Raw genomic sequence first — 18792 nt, forward strand, 5'->3', positions numbered from 1 at the left:
CCTACCCCCTGGAGATAAAATGCCTTCATTTTGTCTCTCTGTGTTAAACGGGTTGGAAAGTTGCCTTCCATTAAAATCTAAATCTATAGAACAGCCAGGTTGTTTACCCTTTCCCAAACAAATGTTACCACTGTGTAGTATTGATTTTTCTGTAATCGATTCCTCTTGTGAAAGGGGGTGACTTTACTTATCAATCATGCCTCCCCTGACACATTTCAGTAATTTGGATACTTATGCTATTATATGCTAACCTTTTCTTTTCCTGAAGAATTATTACTCTACAGTAAGAATAATTCTTGATGTTTTGGTTTTCGCTCATCTAACCTACTTGTCTTTTTCTGTGTGTGTGTTTTTTAAGCGAGGCTTTTGTTCTAGAGAAAGAGAGTTTGCCTTCCATTTTATTCTCTAGCCCTAGTCAAGAACCCAACAAACCCATGGTTTAAAATTGGTTTCTTTAAAACAAATGACATTTAATACTAGCCACAGTTTCTTGGGTTGGGATTAGGTCTGAAGGAGACTGTTGTTCGGTCTGCATTTTCGAGTGAAGCAACCTAATTCACACTTCCCAGGCTAATACCAGGTGTAGAAAGTAACTATCCTTAGGATTTTGATCTTCTCTGAATTTTGTGCTACAATTCTTGTCTCAAGGAGAATGCTAAAATGTGTCAAAATACATACAGTGGTACCTTGGGTTACATAAGCTTCAGGTTACATACGCTTCAGGTTACAGACTCCGCTAACCCAGAAATATTACCTCGGGTTAAGAACTTTGCTTCAGGATGAGAACAGAAATCATGCAGCAGCGGCGCAGCGGCAGCAGGAGGCCCCCATTAGCTAAAGTGGTGCTTCAGGTTAAGAACAGTTTCAAATTAAGAACAGACCTCCAGAACGAATTAAGTTCTTAACCCGAGGTACCACTGTATTTAGGTTAAAATACTTTTAGAAATGCATATGTGGAGATAAAATTTGAATTTGAATAGATAGTTTGTAATAATACATGTTTCTAAATAAGAATTGTATGGATTTTTTATTTAAAAAATCCATAGACCAATGTTGAAATGGGACAAAATAGACTTATTAATGAACACATATGAATTTGAGATGGATCAGTAATAATTACTCCTTATCTAGGTTGGGTGAAATGGCAGCTTGGGGTTAAATGAAAATGGAAAGCTTGGGGTTAAATGAAAATGGAAAGCTTGGGGTTAAATGAAAATGGAAAACTTCCAAACTCTTCCAAACAGTTGCACCAAGAAGACAGAAGCTCATTTGCAGCTTGTTCTCAACAGATTAAACAATGGTTTACTGTGACATTTGTACACCTCTAGTGACTTACTTAAGGTTGGCTGGTGTCTTCATCACTAAGGGGGTGGGGGAATCTGAACCAGGAACTTCCCTGGTCACCCTTTTAGCCACTATGCTACACATTAGGATTTACATACCTGCTTCCAGATTTTAAGATTACCAGGCACCTGTTACTTATTATTCTGCCAAAATTAATGAGGAATATTCTTCTTTTCTAGGATACTTACTCGGTGGGCATGTATTACGGTTGTTTCATGGCCATGATGAGTGTTTAACAATTCCATCTGCAGAACAGAATGATTCACCACACAAGTGAGTTATGATGTATATTTAATATACTTTCCATTTTAAATTTCGCACTGTTTTATTGCTGAAAATCCCAAAGTGCCTTCATAGAGAGGGAGAGGGTGAGCGCGGGGGGGGGGGGGGGGAGAGAGAGAGAGAAAGAGTGCTTGTTCAGCAGCACTCCAAAATATCTGCTGTTTTTGCCCAGTGCATGGAAAATGTGCCAGATTTTCACTGCAGTTATATCCTTGCAGTACTATTCAGGCTGGATGCAGAGAGAAAAAGGAAGAATTGTCATAGTGCCGTAGGCATATTTACAACTCACTAGAAAGATAAGATGCTACGATTTTGTCCAGGTATAAGTTGCATTAAGGAACGTAAAAATGACTCACACCCCAAACACATTTGCTCAGCAGTAAATGCCATATTTTTCAAAGTTAAGAGCCTCGTTCTATCTCCAGGCAGGCATTGCTGCTATTGTATCTGTATCAGGACTGCTGCTAGACCAGCATACTTCCTAAGGGGAGAGAGAATGGAGACATTCTGCCATCATGCCCCTGAGTGTGGAGCTTTTAGGACTATTGAGATACATGCACCTGGTGCTAGAATAGAGATGCTGCTTTTGTAATGTTTATTCTTTACAGTAGGCATTAGTAACAGGTTTCAGTTTATTAGATTGTAGTCCTACCTCTTGCTAAACTTGGTTGCATGTTGCCTAGTCCAATAGGACATCTCCACAGTGCTTATGAACTTAACAGCGCTTACCTTCCTTTTTTTAGTTGCTATTTTGTTAATGGTATTAATATTGTTTCTAAATGTCATATTGTTTTGTAAATCATATAATAAAACTTTTGTTGTAATTGTGGATGTCTAGCTTATTTTTAGTTGCTGATTTGTTAACAGTGTTGTATAGTTTGCTCATTATACGATTTATGTTGTATTTGTGGTGTTCTATTACATTATTGTTATTTGTTTGTAAGCCGCTTTGAAACTCATTTGCTTGAAAAGCAGCATAGAAATACAATCAAACAAATCAATCAAATCACAACCATTAAGTGTAAACTCAATGATTTCTTGCTTGAGATAAATTATACCTACTGATTTCTAGCAGCTGTAGCTCAAATTTCTGCTTCCAGTGGTCTAACATACATATCCTTGGTATTAGTAGTATCAGAGTAGTGCCACATGATTTTTAATGCAGATGCGTGTTTTAGGTAGGTAGGAGAGTATGAACAATGTGGTCCTACTGCTACTACTGCTAATGGTGACCCTTGATATGTATTTTTCCTTCTTTTAGAGAACTTTGTTGAAATGGTTCTCCCAATTTCTGTGCCCACAAATAGAGTATAGAGGTTTGAGAGACCACAAAACCACAACCCTTAAGAGTGCCCTCAGGCCGTTCTTTTGTTAGAGAGGACATGACTTGGGCCTCTTGGGTTCACAAGTGGCTCTTCACAGATCATAGGGGTGCCTCAAGGACAATCTGCCTCTCCCTACTCCCTCCAAAAAAAAAAAAAAAAAAGTAAAAGACCCCTGACAGTTAAGTCCAGTCACAAACGACTCTGGGGTTGCGGCGCTCATCTCGCTTTACTGGCCAAGGGAGCCGGCGTACAGCTTCCGGTCATGTGGCCAGCATGACTAAGCCACTTCTGGCAAACCAGAGCTGTGCACAGAAACGCCGTTCACCTTCCCGCCGGGGCGGTACCTATTTATCTACTTGCACTTTGACGTGCTTTTGAACTGTTAGGTTGGTAGGAGCAATAGGAGCTCACCCCGTATTGGGGATTTGAACCGCCACCAATCGGTAAGCCCTAGGCTTAGTGGTTTAGACCACAGCGCCACCCGCGTCCCCACTCCCTCCTACTTATCAACTAACCATCTTCCTTGCTCAGTATTTATAACTGCCGTTTTTACTCTCACACAATTTTCCTCTGCTTGATCCTTCTGTCCCCCTACCTCAGTGTTCTTGGCTGCTTATGAAGCAGAAACAGCTCGTCCCACACCTTTCTTTTTCCACTCCTGCAATTCTTCAGGACACCTGGGCTTAATTCCAGACAGCTGGTTGGGGAACAGAGCCAAACTGCCTCAGCATTTCTCCCAGACTCATCTCAGTCCCATTGATTCAACTGAAATTGGAATATAGGTGTCCATAAGTGAATGGGACTTTTTGTAAAATCTATTTTTTAAAAAATAAAAATACCTTTTTTTTTTGCAGGCGGTTGTTTTTTGAAGCAGGGGGAGCTGGTGTCCGTGCAAGGTCACTGTGGAGAGTTGAACCCCTTCGGATAAGGTAATTTAAACAAACAAAAAATGTATTATCTCTCTGCTAAAATAATTTGAAACAGAGCTACTGTTGTTGGTTCTGTCTTGTTAAATGGCAGGGTTAAACACTTTCATGTTATTTACTGAATTGATATTTAATAATAAATGAAATCAGTATTACCATTAGGGTAAAAGTAGATAAACTATGAACAATAAGGCATTTCGGTTTTTGAATTAAGATCTAAGAGAAAGTGGGAAGGCAGGAGACATGCACAAGGAAAAAAATACATTTGAATTAATTTTCAACCGTGTAAATAGAGCAGGTGATATTGATTGTACAAGAGTGCCCCTGAGGAAGAACTCGGTTTGAAATGAGATTCAGCAGAGTTAAACATTTTTATTTTAGTGAGTTAAACATGCATTTAATTCTCTCATAGCAATCTGTGGGTGCTAAAACTGTGTAATTATTACTGGATCATGGCATAAATATCTTCATTCCGACTGACTCAGACCATGAAATTAATATTTTCAATCTATTTTTTAGCTGGAGTGGAAGTAACATCCGCTGGGGCCAGCCTTTTCGCCTTCGACATATTACAACGGGGCAGTTTTTGGCCCTAACTGAAGACCTGGGTCTTGTCTTGTTAGACAAAGAAAAAGCTGACACAAAATCAACTTCCTTTTGCTTTAGAGCATCAAAAGTAAGTCAGTTTTCTACATCAAATGGTTACAAAAATCTTCATATTTTATCTAAATAAATACTACCCCATAACCAAAAAGGCCATAATGCCAATGGTCAAAATTTACTGAGGGGAAATGGAAATCATAGGCGGGGGGCGTGTTCAACCCCTCTCAGATTTGTTCTCCCTTTTTTCTTTAAATTGGGACATCACATCCCTAACTTTATAATCTTTGGGGTGGACCTTGCATTCACAGAGGCTTCCCACAGCCACATTGGTGGGTAGTGCCCAAAGGGATTTAAAAAACAGCTTTTGCTTTCTTACAAGAAATAATAAAAGTGTTGAAAGCTGACCAAAATAAAAATGGAAAGCACAAGACTTGATCTGCCTCTGTAATACACTGTTTGTAACAAGTGACGGCCCCTAATGGTGAACTGTAGACCTATCTGGCCAGCTCAGTGTCCTGCTTTTCTTCACGAACCTCCTGTGAAGGACTGAGGTGATAAATATCTATGATGTGCAACTGTAAGGCTTGCAGCATTGTTTACCTCACTGCCCAACATGGAGGCTGATGTCAAGAGGCAGAGGGACAAGGCAGCAGGGAGGTCAGCGTGATACGGGCACAGCTTTTGGCATATCAGATTTAAAATATGCTTTAAAGTATGTTTTATTGACTTCGTAATGAGGAGCCAATGTAATTGTACTCTGTGCCGAGTGCTCAGAAGAAGCAAAAAATCACTTAACTTTCAAAATGTGACATGGAAAATATTCCACTTCACTTCAGACAGGGTTTTGTAATCTTTGCAAATATTCTTAATATTTTTGTTCTGACTGCAAACATTCACACAGCAATCTCCAACAGCTTGCGATGGCATAGTACAACAGCATCCCTAAGGAATATAGTGAAATTTCATTTCATTTTATCTGAGCATGACAGTGTTATCTCCTTAGTCTTAAATTGACAATGAAATGTGACAGCTATAATCCACTCAAGTGAAAAAGAGAATTAAGACAACAATTATTAAATTGTCTTCTTTTGTAATGCATTTCTTTTTCCAGAAAAGCTTAATCTCCCCCTTTTTTTCCACTCACACAATTGCCTTTGGGTAGAATTGCCTTTGGGTTGTATCAAGTAACTGATGACATGCGTTGAAGGCAACTCACACAATGATCCTTCTTTCCCTCAGCTCTGCTTATGCAAGGTTCTTTTGGCCAGTCCACAATGTTCAGGAGTGGGGACCATGCCTCAAGGGAGGCTTTTCAGGGGCCACAGAGTGAGTGGAGGGGAAGATCAATCATGCAAGCTGTGTTCTACTCATGCAACCATTTAATTCAACCTTTTGAGTGCAATTTAGCAAAAAGTAGCCATGCCTTAGGGACACGGGTGGCGCTGTGGGTAAAAGCCTCAGCGCCTAGGGCTTGCCGATCGAAAGGTTGGCGGTTCGAATCCCCGCAGCGGGGTGCGCTCCCGCTGCTCGGTCCCAGCGCCTGCCAACCTAGCAGTTCGAAAGCACCCCCGGGTGCAAGTAGATAAATAGGGACCGCTTGCTGGCGGGAAGGTAAACGGCGTTTCCGTGTGCGGCTCTGGCTCGCCAGATGCAGCTTTGTCACGCTGGCCACGTGACCCGGAAGTGTCTCCGGACAGCGCTGGCCCCCGGCCTCTTGAGTGAGATGGGCGCACAACCCTAGAGTCTGTCAAGACTGGCCCGTACGGGCAGGGGTACCTTTAGCCATGCCTTGGTCCAGTAGAAATCAATGGATCATTGACACACAAATAACTGCTTATGCCCTACTGATTTAAACAGGACTTGAACATCACAGTCTCTCCCTAGACTGCTCCCTTTAACTGCAGAGACCAGGAAGGAAAAGGGTTTTATTAAGTAATTCCTGTTCTTCAGAATGAATCATATGCTGAGGAAAAAATACTCTTGTTCCTACTGTTCAGTTCTATACTGCTAACATTAAATGGCTTTTAAATAACACCCAGCATGTTGCAGAAATGATTTCCATAGTTATAGTCACTTTTAGTTGTGTGTCAATTTGGGCAATTATCAATCAAATCTCTGAATGTCACATGACACTTGGGACACTGTGTTTCCTGTTTAATTCAGAAGTGTGTGACTGTCCTCCATACATTTCTAGTTCACAATCTAATCTAATGCATGCTTACTCCAATGTATTCTTCAGCAATGATAAAAAATGCACTTTGCCTTTTTATGCTTTCGTTTGTGAAGCTGTGAAATATCCTTGATTTTAAAACGCTTGTGCCTTCCAGATTATGTGTTCCTTATGTTCATCTAACCCCCTCCTTGTTTTTTCTTCTTCTGTGACATGAAGGAAAAACTGGATTCTGCTCACAAACGTGACATAGATGGCATGGGAGTTCCTGAAATAAAGTACGGTGATTCTGTTTGTTTTGTGCAACATGTAACCAGCACTTTGTGGCTCACTTACAAAGCACAGGATGCTAAAACAACTCGTTTAGGACCACTGAAAAGAAAGGTAAATATTGTATTGTGCTTTGTTTTGTTTTGTTTTCTTTTCTAAGATACACTCATCCAAATTAGAGATGTTGGATAATGCCATAATTCTTTGGAGATAAGGATTGGGGAGACATAAGCCTTTAAGATGTGGTGAATATGTTCACCATTTTTATGTTTTGATAAGTGCTCCAGCAGCAAGGTGTCTGTGTGCATGAATGCCCAGGGACCCATGTGGCTGGATGCCCAAATGTGAGATGCAGGGAGTTCTCTTTGTGGTTCTCCTGCACTGTAGAGCTGTTACACAGCAGGGGATTTTGCAGGTGGAGCTTTTGGGTGCTGGGTCCACTTGTCTCCTAACATGCTTGTATTGATGTAGTCTCTGTACTTTGCCTTCTGCGTGTTACTAGCATGGTGCCAGGATCAAAATATTTTATTTCAGTGCAATTTAAGTATGTGCCTCTGTGCATCAGCACGCACCCATGGGCTCCCTTCTGTAGAAATCCTTGACAAATGTTCAACAAATTGCGTGTGCACAGCTGAGCCTTCCTAAAGAGTCCATGAGCAGCAGCTGCCTCATTTCCTTCAGCATTGTAAGTTGGTTTTGAAACTGTGTTTGGAACTCCCACTCATTCCTCTCTTTCTTTTAACCAGAGGCGTTAGATCTTAAAATACCAAGTGGAAACAGAGAAAGAAAATGCTTTGTTCTGTCTTCTGAGACACATCTCAGATATTAAAACAACTGAAATAGTATATTATTCTTTATTTTGTGGATGTATATGACTGTATCTCATTTTTAAATTACTGCAAATTTTGGAATGAAGATCGTAGGCTTTAGATCTAAGATACTGCCCTGATCAACATTTTGGCTGCATTCAGACACTATACTCTCTGACTATGGTTTGGAATATCAGGAATGAGCCAACTTGCTCATGCCCAGATTAATAGGAAACTTCCCAGTCGGTAAAATAACTGTTTAGTGTGCTTTTTGATTTTTGGAAACTGTGGTTTGAGAAATCCCTCCAAACTAGGTTTGTAAACAATGATTGGATGCTGGTTTAGAGGGATTTCTCAAGCCATTATTTACCTGTTTGGACATTACAATGAACTGAGTTTGATAAATATGGAAGTGTTGTATTAAGTCATTGCACAACAGGAAGATTCTCACAGCTTGTTTCCATTCCTCTATGCCAGGCATGGCCAAACTTGGCCCTCCAGCTGTTTTGGGACTACAATTCCTATCATCCCTAGCTAACAGGACCAGTGGTCAGGGATGATGGGAACTGTAGTCCCAAAACAGCTGGAGGGCCAAGTTTGGCCATGCCTGCTCTAAGCCATGGAGAACGACTTAGTTTTTCTCAGTTTCCCCACTTTTCTCAACTAACCATTCCAACTTGCTATTTGGTGTTCAAGCTAAATATATTATCCGTATTATGTAATATCATATGGATGTTATATTGTATGAATCTGTATCAGGACTGGTACTAGTCATTCCCCATCCTCCCTCATAACATCAGTTTATCATTCCTTTGGCAATACATTGCACTTAAGAGCATGAAGGACAAAATATGCTCACTGTTTCATTTTGATTATTATAGGTTATATTACACCAAGAAGGACACATGGATGATGGTCTCACATTACAACGGTGTCAACATGAAGAATCCCAGGCTGCTCGAATCATTCGCAACACAACAAGATTATTTAGTCAGTTTATAAGGTATAGCGCACCATCTCAGCTGTAATGCTGTTCCACAGTGACGTCTGCATAATTCTGTTTGCTCCTATTCATTTCTTGTTTCTTCTCTCTGTTTTCTTCCCACTCTGACTTTAGAACAGGGGTGATGAAACTTTTTGGCCCAGTGGGCCAGATCCTCATTGGTTCCCACCCCCATGGGACATCTTGGACAACCACCCCTGTAAATTGCATGATGTCATTGTGACATCAAATGATTGGCCGAGGTATTGTCCTGCCCACCTGTCAAAAGTCCCTTAATCAGCACTTCCTAAGCCCCACAACTAGGGTTGGCAAAACTGCTTTCGGCAGGGATGGATTGTGTGATTGAGTTGCCCATAGGAAAACACTGTCATGCAGCCAATTCAGCAGGCTTGAACTGATGAGCAGTTACTGGTTGTTTTTTTGCAGGAATTGACTGTGCCATCAAGTTCCTGTGGGGAACTTAGCAACACAGAGACTTAACTCTTTTTTTTTTTTTTTGCTTATTCTGCAAAGCACGATGTATATCAATAGTGTTGTACAAACACTATAATAGTTACCTCAGCTTAAAGACTTTCAGTGTCTCCTCTGTCCACAGATTTGAGTTACAAGTTACTTTGAAGTAGACAGAATTAAAAATAATAATGTGTGGCACCTTAAAAGTGAACAAACTGATTATGGTGTATAAACTTTCATGGACACATGACACTTAATCATAAATTCACTTGCATAGATTCACATGGCTGGGGCAGATATAGAGGAGTGGGGTCAGACTGGTAATTAAAATGCAAAAAGAACGGACAGTGGTCATTACTTTAAAGCTAAATAATTACAGTGAGCAAGACAGTGCTGGTAATAATACAAACATCCTGGCATTGGTAAGCTTATTAACACATGTAAGAGAGATGCAATTCCCCCCCCATCCAAATGAATTGTGCTTGAGGGTACATCCTTTTCACCATGCCATTTTGCCCCCTTGTCTTTGCATTTTGAATGTAATGATCCCTGTATAAATCACATTTTTCTGAAGGGTGGCGAGGTGCTTCTCTGGTGCCTGAGTCTCTGGTCAACCATCCCAAATGAAAGTTACACTCTCCCTTTTTAGACTATCCATTTCTGGATCAGGTAGTACCTAATACTCTGGGTGAAAGAGGAGCTATACTTAAAAACGGAAACAATGTTATAATTATGATTGTTTTGGTTAAGCGTGTTCTCCAATAAATGAGAGCACGTGTTGCGGTGTGGGCCACCAGGCCAGGCCTCTTGTTGCCAGGCAGGTTAATAGTTGTTGCCTGGCATCATGATTGGGTAACCGGGTTGCTGGGGCAAATTGTATGTTGCAAATTGGGTGGGTGGGACCATAGTCCTTAAATATTGGTGCACTCTGGTTTCTCTTTCTCTTTGCAGAGTGCATCGGATCACCCGCCCGCCCGCCCTCTTTCCAGTTGACCTTGCTTTGCCTGTCATGGGGTCGTCTGCTTTGGAGCGGGGGCCTAGTAGGAATTTTGCCATTTGGTGATTGGCTGTGCCATTTGGTTTTTGCCTACTACTCAGCAATTCGTCACAACTTGTAAGGTTGCGGTTAGGCATTGGTTATAATATGCCGGTGGTGGAGGGCTCAGGCTGGGCCTGCCCCTCCTATTGCGCTGAAGGGAATTCCGTTAAAGGAATCCTGGGGCTTGCCACGATTTCGTCCAATCCCTGTTATGGGACCAGGGCCGCCCAATCCCTGTTATGGGAATCCTTGTTATAGGACCGGGCAGGCAAGCTTTCGGGGAGCTGCTGGGGTGAGCGGCGTGGGTCCGACGCTTAGCTCAAGTGACCCCCCCAGTTTGACTTTCTCTTCTACTGGCTACCGATCGGACCTCGGGATGTCAGTTCTGTCCCAGGCGGGGGGACAGATAGTCATAACCAATGTCTAAACAACCACTCACTGATTTTGTATTTTAATAAAGTTGTGGCCAAAATAGTGCCCAAAAACCAAAACTAAAATTACGTGTTATGTGTGAAGTTATTTGAGGGGTGGCCTGGGGACCTACACACACAAGTACTGATCATGATTGACCCTAATTTACTTATATTGCCTATTGATTCTTAGTGGAAACAACAGAACTTCAACTCCTATCACTCTGCCTATTGAAGAGGTAATGCAGACTCTGCAAGACTTGATAACATATTTTCTGCCTCCAGAAGAAGAGTTAGAACATGAAGATAAACAAAACAAGCTTCGTTCACTCAAGAACAGACAGAATCTATTCAAGGAAGAGGTTAGAAAAGCTTCAGAGTGTTTTTTACTGCAATCCTGTCAAATGACCGTCATCTCTGCAGATCAACCAAGGCTTCAACAAGAATATCAGCTGTAGAAGCTGGAAAATACCCCAGGGGTCCATTGGCCTCTGGGGACAGACCATCCTACTACGTTTATTCACCCTTGCAGAGTTAAACACATAGTTCAGTTGTGGAATTCACTACCCCAAGTTGTAACGATGGCCAGCAGCTTAGATGGCTTGAACAGGGGATTATACAGATTCATGGAGAATAGGACTATAGATGGCTGCTAGCCATGGTGTCTGCATACTACCTGCAGTTTCAAAGGTAGTAAGCCTCTGAATACGAGTTGCTGGGGAAACAAGTGTGGAGAGTGCTGTTGTGCTCATGTCCTACTTGTGAGTGTCTGGTAGGCACCTGGTTGGCCACTGTGAGAACAGAACGCTTGACTAGATGGGCATTTTGCCTGATCCAGCAGTGATCTTACTATATCCTTAGAGGAAAATGCTCACTCTGATTCTAAATCTCAACAGAAAGACCTGGAACCGATATAGTAATTCCTCTTTCCACTGATGTCAATGGAAGGGACAATTAACAAAGCAAAATGGAGGCACACAAAAAGGGAAAGCGCTTCTGCCCAACACCATCTAAGGATTACTTGGTTAAAGTGTTTTATTTAACACAAATTCTTAATATGCCCAATTACTTAATTGTTCTGAGATTTCTAGTAGTTCAGCAAAAAGGGTACTTTATAAATTTAGGGTGTTTGAAAGTACTTAACTTACAGAATTTTTTGTTGTTTAGTCGTGTCCAACTCTTCGTGACCCCATGGACCAGAGCACGCCAGGCACTCCTGTCTTCCACTGCCTGCCACAGTGGAATATTGACCTTTAAATAGTGATTAGCAAGAATGTTTTTTTTAAAAAAAAATTGTGTTGGGTAGAGTCCATTTATAGTTCAAATATGGAAATCATAAAAAGGTGGTTGGTCATGCTCCATCTGTCATGTAGGATGTGATCATCATAGACCTCTTTCAACGTCCACCTCCCTGTCTTGGCAGGCCTTGACTGCTCATATGTACTGCTTAGAATGCCCCTGGCCATTACCCAGGAGAACCAAGCATGGTTTCCACAGAGCAATGAAATAATCTTGCTCCTTATGTTCAGGCTGCTCATTTTCTAAGGACTCATCTACACATCCATTTATCCCTTGGCTTTCCCCCAGGAAAACCCACGGTTTAGCACTGAATCAGAACAAACAGCCACCAGCTTTTCTATGGATTACCATTTGTTCTGATTTAGTGCTAAACCGCGGGCTTTCCAGGGGGAAATGGTGGGGCAAAGGCAAAACTGCTTGGACCCATGCTTTCTAGGTACAGGACAAGGGGAAATGTGGATGAGCTCTTAGCCTGGGAGCATGAAACCGGGCCACTATATGTCACTGCATACAAGGAATAGGCCAGTGGGGGCCAAATGAGACACTGGCTACATCCCCACCAGTCTTTTAAAACACTGTTATACCATTATTGGGGAATTCTTGGAACTTGTAGTTCATTAAGGGTGATGACCTCACAGAGCTACAATTCCCAGCACCCTAACAAACTGTAGTTACCAGAATTCTCTATGACTGTTAACACAGTATAATAATAAAATGTATGGTGTGGATGTCAAAGATCTGTGATCTGACCCTCTGGCATCTTTTTCTTTGCTGAAAATCAGCCATGTGTGGATGATTAGCTGTTCCTCCTGCACTCTTTCCTTTATTTAACACGCACTGAGCTGCCATTAGCAATATAGGAAAGATTATATGTGGCACTATAAATGGCATACACAAGTCTTCCCAATTCAGGTCACCGTTGGGTATGTTACTTTGGGAAAGGAAAGAATCATATATACCCAGTAATTTTTTTAAGCTCCATATTGTACTTGAAATGCATTTTAAACACGAAGGAATAAATTTTTGCATATGAAGATATATATTTTATCTGACGTCTTTACAGGGGATGCTGGCACTGGTCTTGAACTGCATTGATCGTTTAAACGTCTACTATAGCACTGCTCACTTTACAGGGATTGGTAGAGAAGAAAATGGTGCGGCATGGAAAGAAATTCTGAACCTTCTTTACAAATTGCTAGGTGAGTTCTGCAGCTGGAGAGAGAGAGAGAGAGAGAGAGAGAGAGAGCGTGTGCGAGCTGCTTGTGGACTTCCCATAATAATTTAGTTGGCTAGTATGGGACACAGGCTGTCTCATTAGATGGGTCTGATCCATCAGGGGTCTTATGGTAGAATAATTTCCCCTATCAACAAATAACCTACGTATATTATTTACTTTATGTTGATGTATGCTATATGGCGCAGAGGCGCTAACTGACAGTTTGATACAAATACATTCAACGCAATATGAAGAGCTTCATAATCTTCATTTCAGAAATGGCCCACAAGCTTGTTTCTCAGATCCTAATTATTCTAACATGTAATTAAAGATATTGTAATGTAGTTTTGCGTCTCAAAGAGCCTGTTCCACAAATCACTGGGCTAGTCCTACGTTTTATTGGGAAAGTGTCCCTTGCTTGTAAGATTCCAAAAGAATTAACTTGTCTATAGAGAGAGTCAAGGAAGGGAGATGAAAACAACTGAAGGCTCCTGCACCCAAATTATAAGAAAACCCACAAGACCATAATGGTGTGTGCCTGCTCATTAGGAAATCAAAAACACTTAATGCCCTGTTTGCACTTTAATTCTGGTGATATTTTCCTGGGCAGTACTGCCACCATCCTCACACTGAAGTTTTCCATCAGTCATGGCTATGATAGATAGCAGACTATTGTGGAGCAGTGATTAAGTTCCCTTGTTTATCTCAGCCTTCTGAAGACTACTGACCTTTCCATGTACAGATGCTGCTGCTGCAGAATAATAATTATGTATTCTATAGTGCCTTTAAATTAGTGGGTGGACTTAAGGGCCACTTTTCAGCATTCTGTCAGCCTCCCTGCTGCTGTGGAAAATCCTCCCACTAGGATATGTGAGAAAATTAGAGGCAGCTTTAGAAGTGCCCTCTCCCCATCATAGCAAAGGTCTTGGCTTTATTTAAACTGTTAATTAGTACTGTGTGTGTGTGTGTGTGTGCGTGTGTGTGTGTGTGTGTGTGTGTGTATGATAAACTATTGTCTATAAGGCTATGACATATAGCGGTGAAAAATAACGTAGCTGTACTGGATCAGTGCTGCGGCCCAGTCTCCCTCACTGAGAAGTTCCTTTCCCACTTAATCTAAAAATACATTTGTAATGCCAACAGCAATTTCAAAAATTGCTGTTCTTCTTGCTCTTTATTGAGGACTGGAAGAGCTTACAGTGTTTTCTGTTATCAATGTTTATATGAAAATTGTGCATTAGACATCAGGCAATGTAAGCAGTATATAAGTACATTTAGTTTGTCAGATCCATAAGTGATGGCTCAATGATAATAACTTTTGATACCTACTGGGACTTTAATATTGGAATGCTCCAATAAACCATTACCAATTCCTTGTCCACTTAGGCCCATAGTCACTGAACTCAGTGGAGCTTATATGCCCACAGCATTGTTCTATAAGTCATGTTAATTATAACTGGTTAGGTAGTGAAATATCTGCAGGTATTTGGTAGAGAGATGACAGTCTTTTTTATATATATATATATATGCCTCTAAAGCATTTCTACTCAGAACTGACTGTTCATCTCACATTTTTCTTTCAGCTGCTCTCATTCGTGGTAACAGAAATAATTGTGCTCAGTTTTCAAATAATCTTGATTGGCTAATTAGTAAATTAGATAGACTAGAATCTTCCTCAGGTAAGATATTTTATTTTATATAAATCAGCTATCAGTTTTAATGTGTGTATACAGTCTACAGGCCATTTTTACAATGTCTAAAGATTATCATACATGCTTCAGATAATCTGCTATTGACTCAGAGTGGTTTCATACAGATAATATATTTCAATAGGATACTTTTCTGCCCCTCCCTGCTCTACTCATACCTGTGACTTGCCAATGTGCTATTATTCCTTCTGATAGCCTCTGAAAAGACCACTGGCGACTCTGACTGTATTTAAAGATATTGATTTCAATTGTACTGAGTATTTATTCGTTAATCTACAATTCTACGTAGAAAATGTGAATTAATAAATATCTGTGGTTACATACTCATTCAACATATTTAAATAGCAAGGTTATATGCTTCTTAAATGTGGACATTTTATTATGTTTTCTGGAGTGCAAAATGCAACCCGTATTAATAGATCAGTTTCAAAAGCGGCCTCCAATTGAACCTTGTTCTTCATTTATGACTTTGCTGCTTTCTGATAAGGACACTATTTGAATAGAAGTATTTATATTTCCCCTATATTGTGTGTTTAGTAATTTATTGCTTTTTGAAAATTGAGAGCTAAGTTGAATATTTTTTCTTGTCCCCAAAGCCAATTTCAGTAACTTCATTCTTTAGCCTATAATAGACTAAGAATGTGGAGGTATTTTCTTCCTTTGCCTTAAGATGTTATTTTCTTCAGTCTTTGAATTTTGTTCAGTACACTGTCTCCTTAAGATGTTAAGATGATGTGTGTGCCTGTGGTATTCATACAGGTATTTTGGAGGTGTTGCACTGCATCCTGATTGAAAGCCCAGAGGCTTTAAATTTGATAGAAGAAGGCCATATTAAGTCTATCATCTCGCTGCTGGATAAGCATGGGCGCAACCATAAGGTATGCTTGGCAAATGCAAGATGTGTCATTAACCTGCAGACGAAACACATGGGTCTTTGTAATATCTCCCGTATATTGTGTTAAAAAAAGAAGCAACCACATAATGAAAACCTGTACGTTTGCAAACAAAGTACAAGTGTGAATTCAAAATCCAGATATGTTTCTCTGTTTATGCTAAACCTTAATTCCTTAGATAATGTTCTAGTGCACTACAAGCAAACACTGAGCCAATGCAGACATAACACTCTCCTATCTACATTCTGGTTTCAGGGGATGTGTGCTGATTGCCACGGTTACAGTCCCTGGATTATTACAGCCATGGGAGCAAATCCCTTTGCCCATCACAAATGTTAAGCAGTTTGTAGACACCTTCAGCCAAGGACCTGAAATTCAGTACAAAACCACACTTCAGTTCCTGATTTAAGTGAAAATCCTGTTCACTTTTAGTTATTGCCTGTGCTAATGAACTATTCTACTACGGTTAAGTGGAAGAAATAATTTTTCCAAGAGGAGAGGGCACACATTTGTGGATCTGATACCTGATTTATAAATGGGTGTTAAAAAAAACCATTGTGTCTGCACTGGCTTTGATATGGTCATTTTTAAGCCATGTGCTCTGTGAGCCACATGCAGCACCTGGAGCCTCTTCATCCACTGGCTCGTTTCCACTTCCAGGTCATGCCCACTTTCCTCATCCCTGCACCCACACGCTCCACAGCCACATTTCCTCCACTTCAACCACCAGGATGAGTTTGGAAGCTTTCACTTCCCCTTTGATTAATCACAGCTTGTCGTTTTGTCTAAAAGCAGCAAATGAAATGCTCAGCTGGATTTAATCAACACAGAAACCGTTTTAGCCAGTGGAGGGGAAGTGGAGCACGTGAGCCAGTGTGGTGTAGTGGTTAAGAGCAGTGGACTCGTAATCTGGTGAACTGGGTTCGCGTCTCCGCTCCTCCACATGCAGCTGCTGGGTGACCTTGGGCTAGTCACACTTCTCTGAAGTCTCTCAGCCCCACTCACCTCACAGAGTGTTTGTTGTGGGGGAGGAAGGGAAAGGAGAATGTTAGCCGCTTTGAGACTCCTTCGGGTAGTGATAAAGAGGGATATCAAATCCAAACTCTTCTTCTTCTTCCTTCATGACATGGTATACCATGGTTTATTTTGATGTTCAAAGTGGCTGATTGTTTCAGATTGTTTCCCTTAGAATTAAAATTATAAGTTATAAGACCTTGAGCCAGTGTTGTGTCGTGTACTGAATGTAGCAAGGCTAGCTTCTAATAATGTCTTCCAGGTTCTCGATGTGCTTTGTTCTCTTTGTCTTTGTAATGGAGTAGCGGTGCGCGCTAATCAGAACTTAATCTGTGACAATCTTCTTCCTCGAAGAGATCTGCTCTTGCAAACACGGCTTGTGAATGATGTGACAAGGTAGGATCGGTGGCATGTGATTGTGTGTTCTTTATTAGATTTTACCTAATGAAAGGTCTCTATAACAGTCCCAGCCTTCTTGTTGTCTTGCACCCTCCTGGTAAGAGGCATCGGCAATGCCTATGTATGTCAGGGATCATCTCACCATGCCAACTGTTCCTAATGTGCAGTGTGATCCTGAGCATGTTTTCACAGCTCAAAGGGATTTTCCCCTGTATGAATGACACATAGTCCATTGATGTGACATATGAGACTACCACCTTGCTGAAGCTGTACAAGTCTGTGTCTGGTCAGTGGCTGAATGAGTGCCTGCCTGGGAACCAATATGTATATTGCTTTGGGTTCCATGATGGGTTATCCTGTAAGTCTACAGTATATAGTAATTTAGTAATACAGTATACAGTATTTTTGGGGTGCGGGTGGTGCTGTGCGTTAAACCACAGAGCCTAGGACTTGCCGATCAGAAGGTCGGCGGTTCGAATCCCTGTGACGGGGTGAGCTCCCGTTGCTCGGTCCCTGCTCCTGCCAACCTAGCAGTTCGAAAGCACCTCAAAGTACAAGTAGATAAATAGGTACGCTCCGGTGGGAAGGTAAACGGTGTTTCCGTGCACTGCTCTGGTTCGCCAGAAGTAGCTTAGTCAAGCTGGCCACATGACCCGGAAGCTGTACGCTGGCTCCCTCGGCCAATAAAGTGAGATGAGCGCTGCAACCCCAGAGTCGGTCACGACTGGACCTAATGGTCAGGGGTCCTTTTACCTTTATACAGTATTTAGTAATACACTAAATATTTAAGTGTACCACAGCAGCCTCTGATTTCTTTGTACTCTTAGCTCAGTGGATCAGGGTCACTTACGTTGTATCCTGACAATGACACTTTAAGGAAGAGGAAGCTAAGAAATGGTGACTTGACTAAAACTATCCAGTGAACATGATGTTGGGGCAGGTATTTGATCATGGGCCTGGTGAATACATAACCAGCATTATATCAGCTGCACCACGTTGTCTTCTGCATTTTTCAAACTTTTAGTTGAGTACCCAAAGCACAAAACTTCTTACCCTGCGAACAACGATATTATTATTAAAATTATGGGCATTACCAAAAGCTTTTATTTTGCTATTTTCTGTGTCTGTCTGTTGCCTGTTAGGTAACTCTGAAGCAGTTTTTTCTTATATGATTTCTCTACTATTTTTAATTTAATCTGGATAAATATACTATTCATAATTATCAAGGTTTTCCCCAATGTGGGAATCCAAAGATGACATAATACTGTGCATTTTACACACTCTTTGTTCTCTGTTCTCTTTTAGCATGAGGCCAAACATATTTCTTGGAATTGCTGATGGCTCAGCACAATATAAGAAATGGTACTTTGAACTAATAATTGATCAAGTAGATCCATTTTTGACGGCAAAACCTACACATCTACGGGTTGGCTGGGCCTCAGCTTTAGGCTATGCTCCTTATCCTGGAGGTGGGGAAGGATGGGGAGGCAACGGTGTTGGTGATGACCTATACTCATATGGCTTTGATGGACTTCATCTATGGTCTGGTGAGAACTAACTTAAAACTCTGAACAGGAAGAAGCAATGTTAATGTTCTCAAAGTAGGGAGGTTTTTTTTAATGAAACAT

General features: G+C 41.1%; 1 protein-coding gene across 14 annotated transcripts in view; it reads left to right on the forward strand.

Moving 5' to 3' along the window:
- Window positions 1-18792, forward strand: part of RYR3 (ryanodine receptor 3) — a 293341-nt gene that overhangs the window by 100312 nt on the left and 174237 nt on the right. For all 14 annotated transcript variants that reach the window (XM_077926602.1, XM_077926563.1, XM_077926598.1 and 11 more), the window contains exons 8-18: window positions 1524-1617; window positions 3806-3880; window positions 4397-4553; window positions 6870-7034; window positions 8611-8732; window positions 10828-10996; window positions 12997-13132; window positions 14733-14828; window positions 15618-15736; window positions 17028-17161; window positions 18470-18711. In XM_077926602.1, the coding sequence (XP_077782728.1) occupies window positions 1524-1617; window positions 3806-3880; window positions 4397-4553; window positions 6870-7034; window positions 8611-8732; window positions 10828-10996; window positions 12997-13132; window positions 14733-14828; window positions 15618-15736; window positions 17028-17161; window positions 18470-18711 (1509 nt within the window). The remainder of the gene's footprint in view (window positions 1-1523; window positions 1618-3805; window positions 3881-4396; window positions 4554-6869; window positions 7035-8610; window positions 8733-10827; window positions 10997-12996; window positions 13133-14732; window positions 14829-15617; window positions 15737-17027; window positions 17162-18469; window positions 18712-18792) is intronic.

Source organism: Podarcis muralis, chromosome 1 (assembly GCF_964188315.1).
Source record: "Podarcis muralis chromosome 1, rPodMur119.hap1.1, whole genome shotgun sequence".
NCBI classification, from domain to species: domain Eukaryota; kingdom Metazoa; phylum Chordata; class Lepidosauria; order Squamata; family Lacertidae; genus Podarcis; species Podarcis muralis.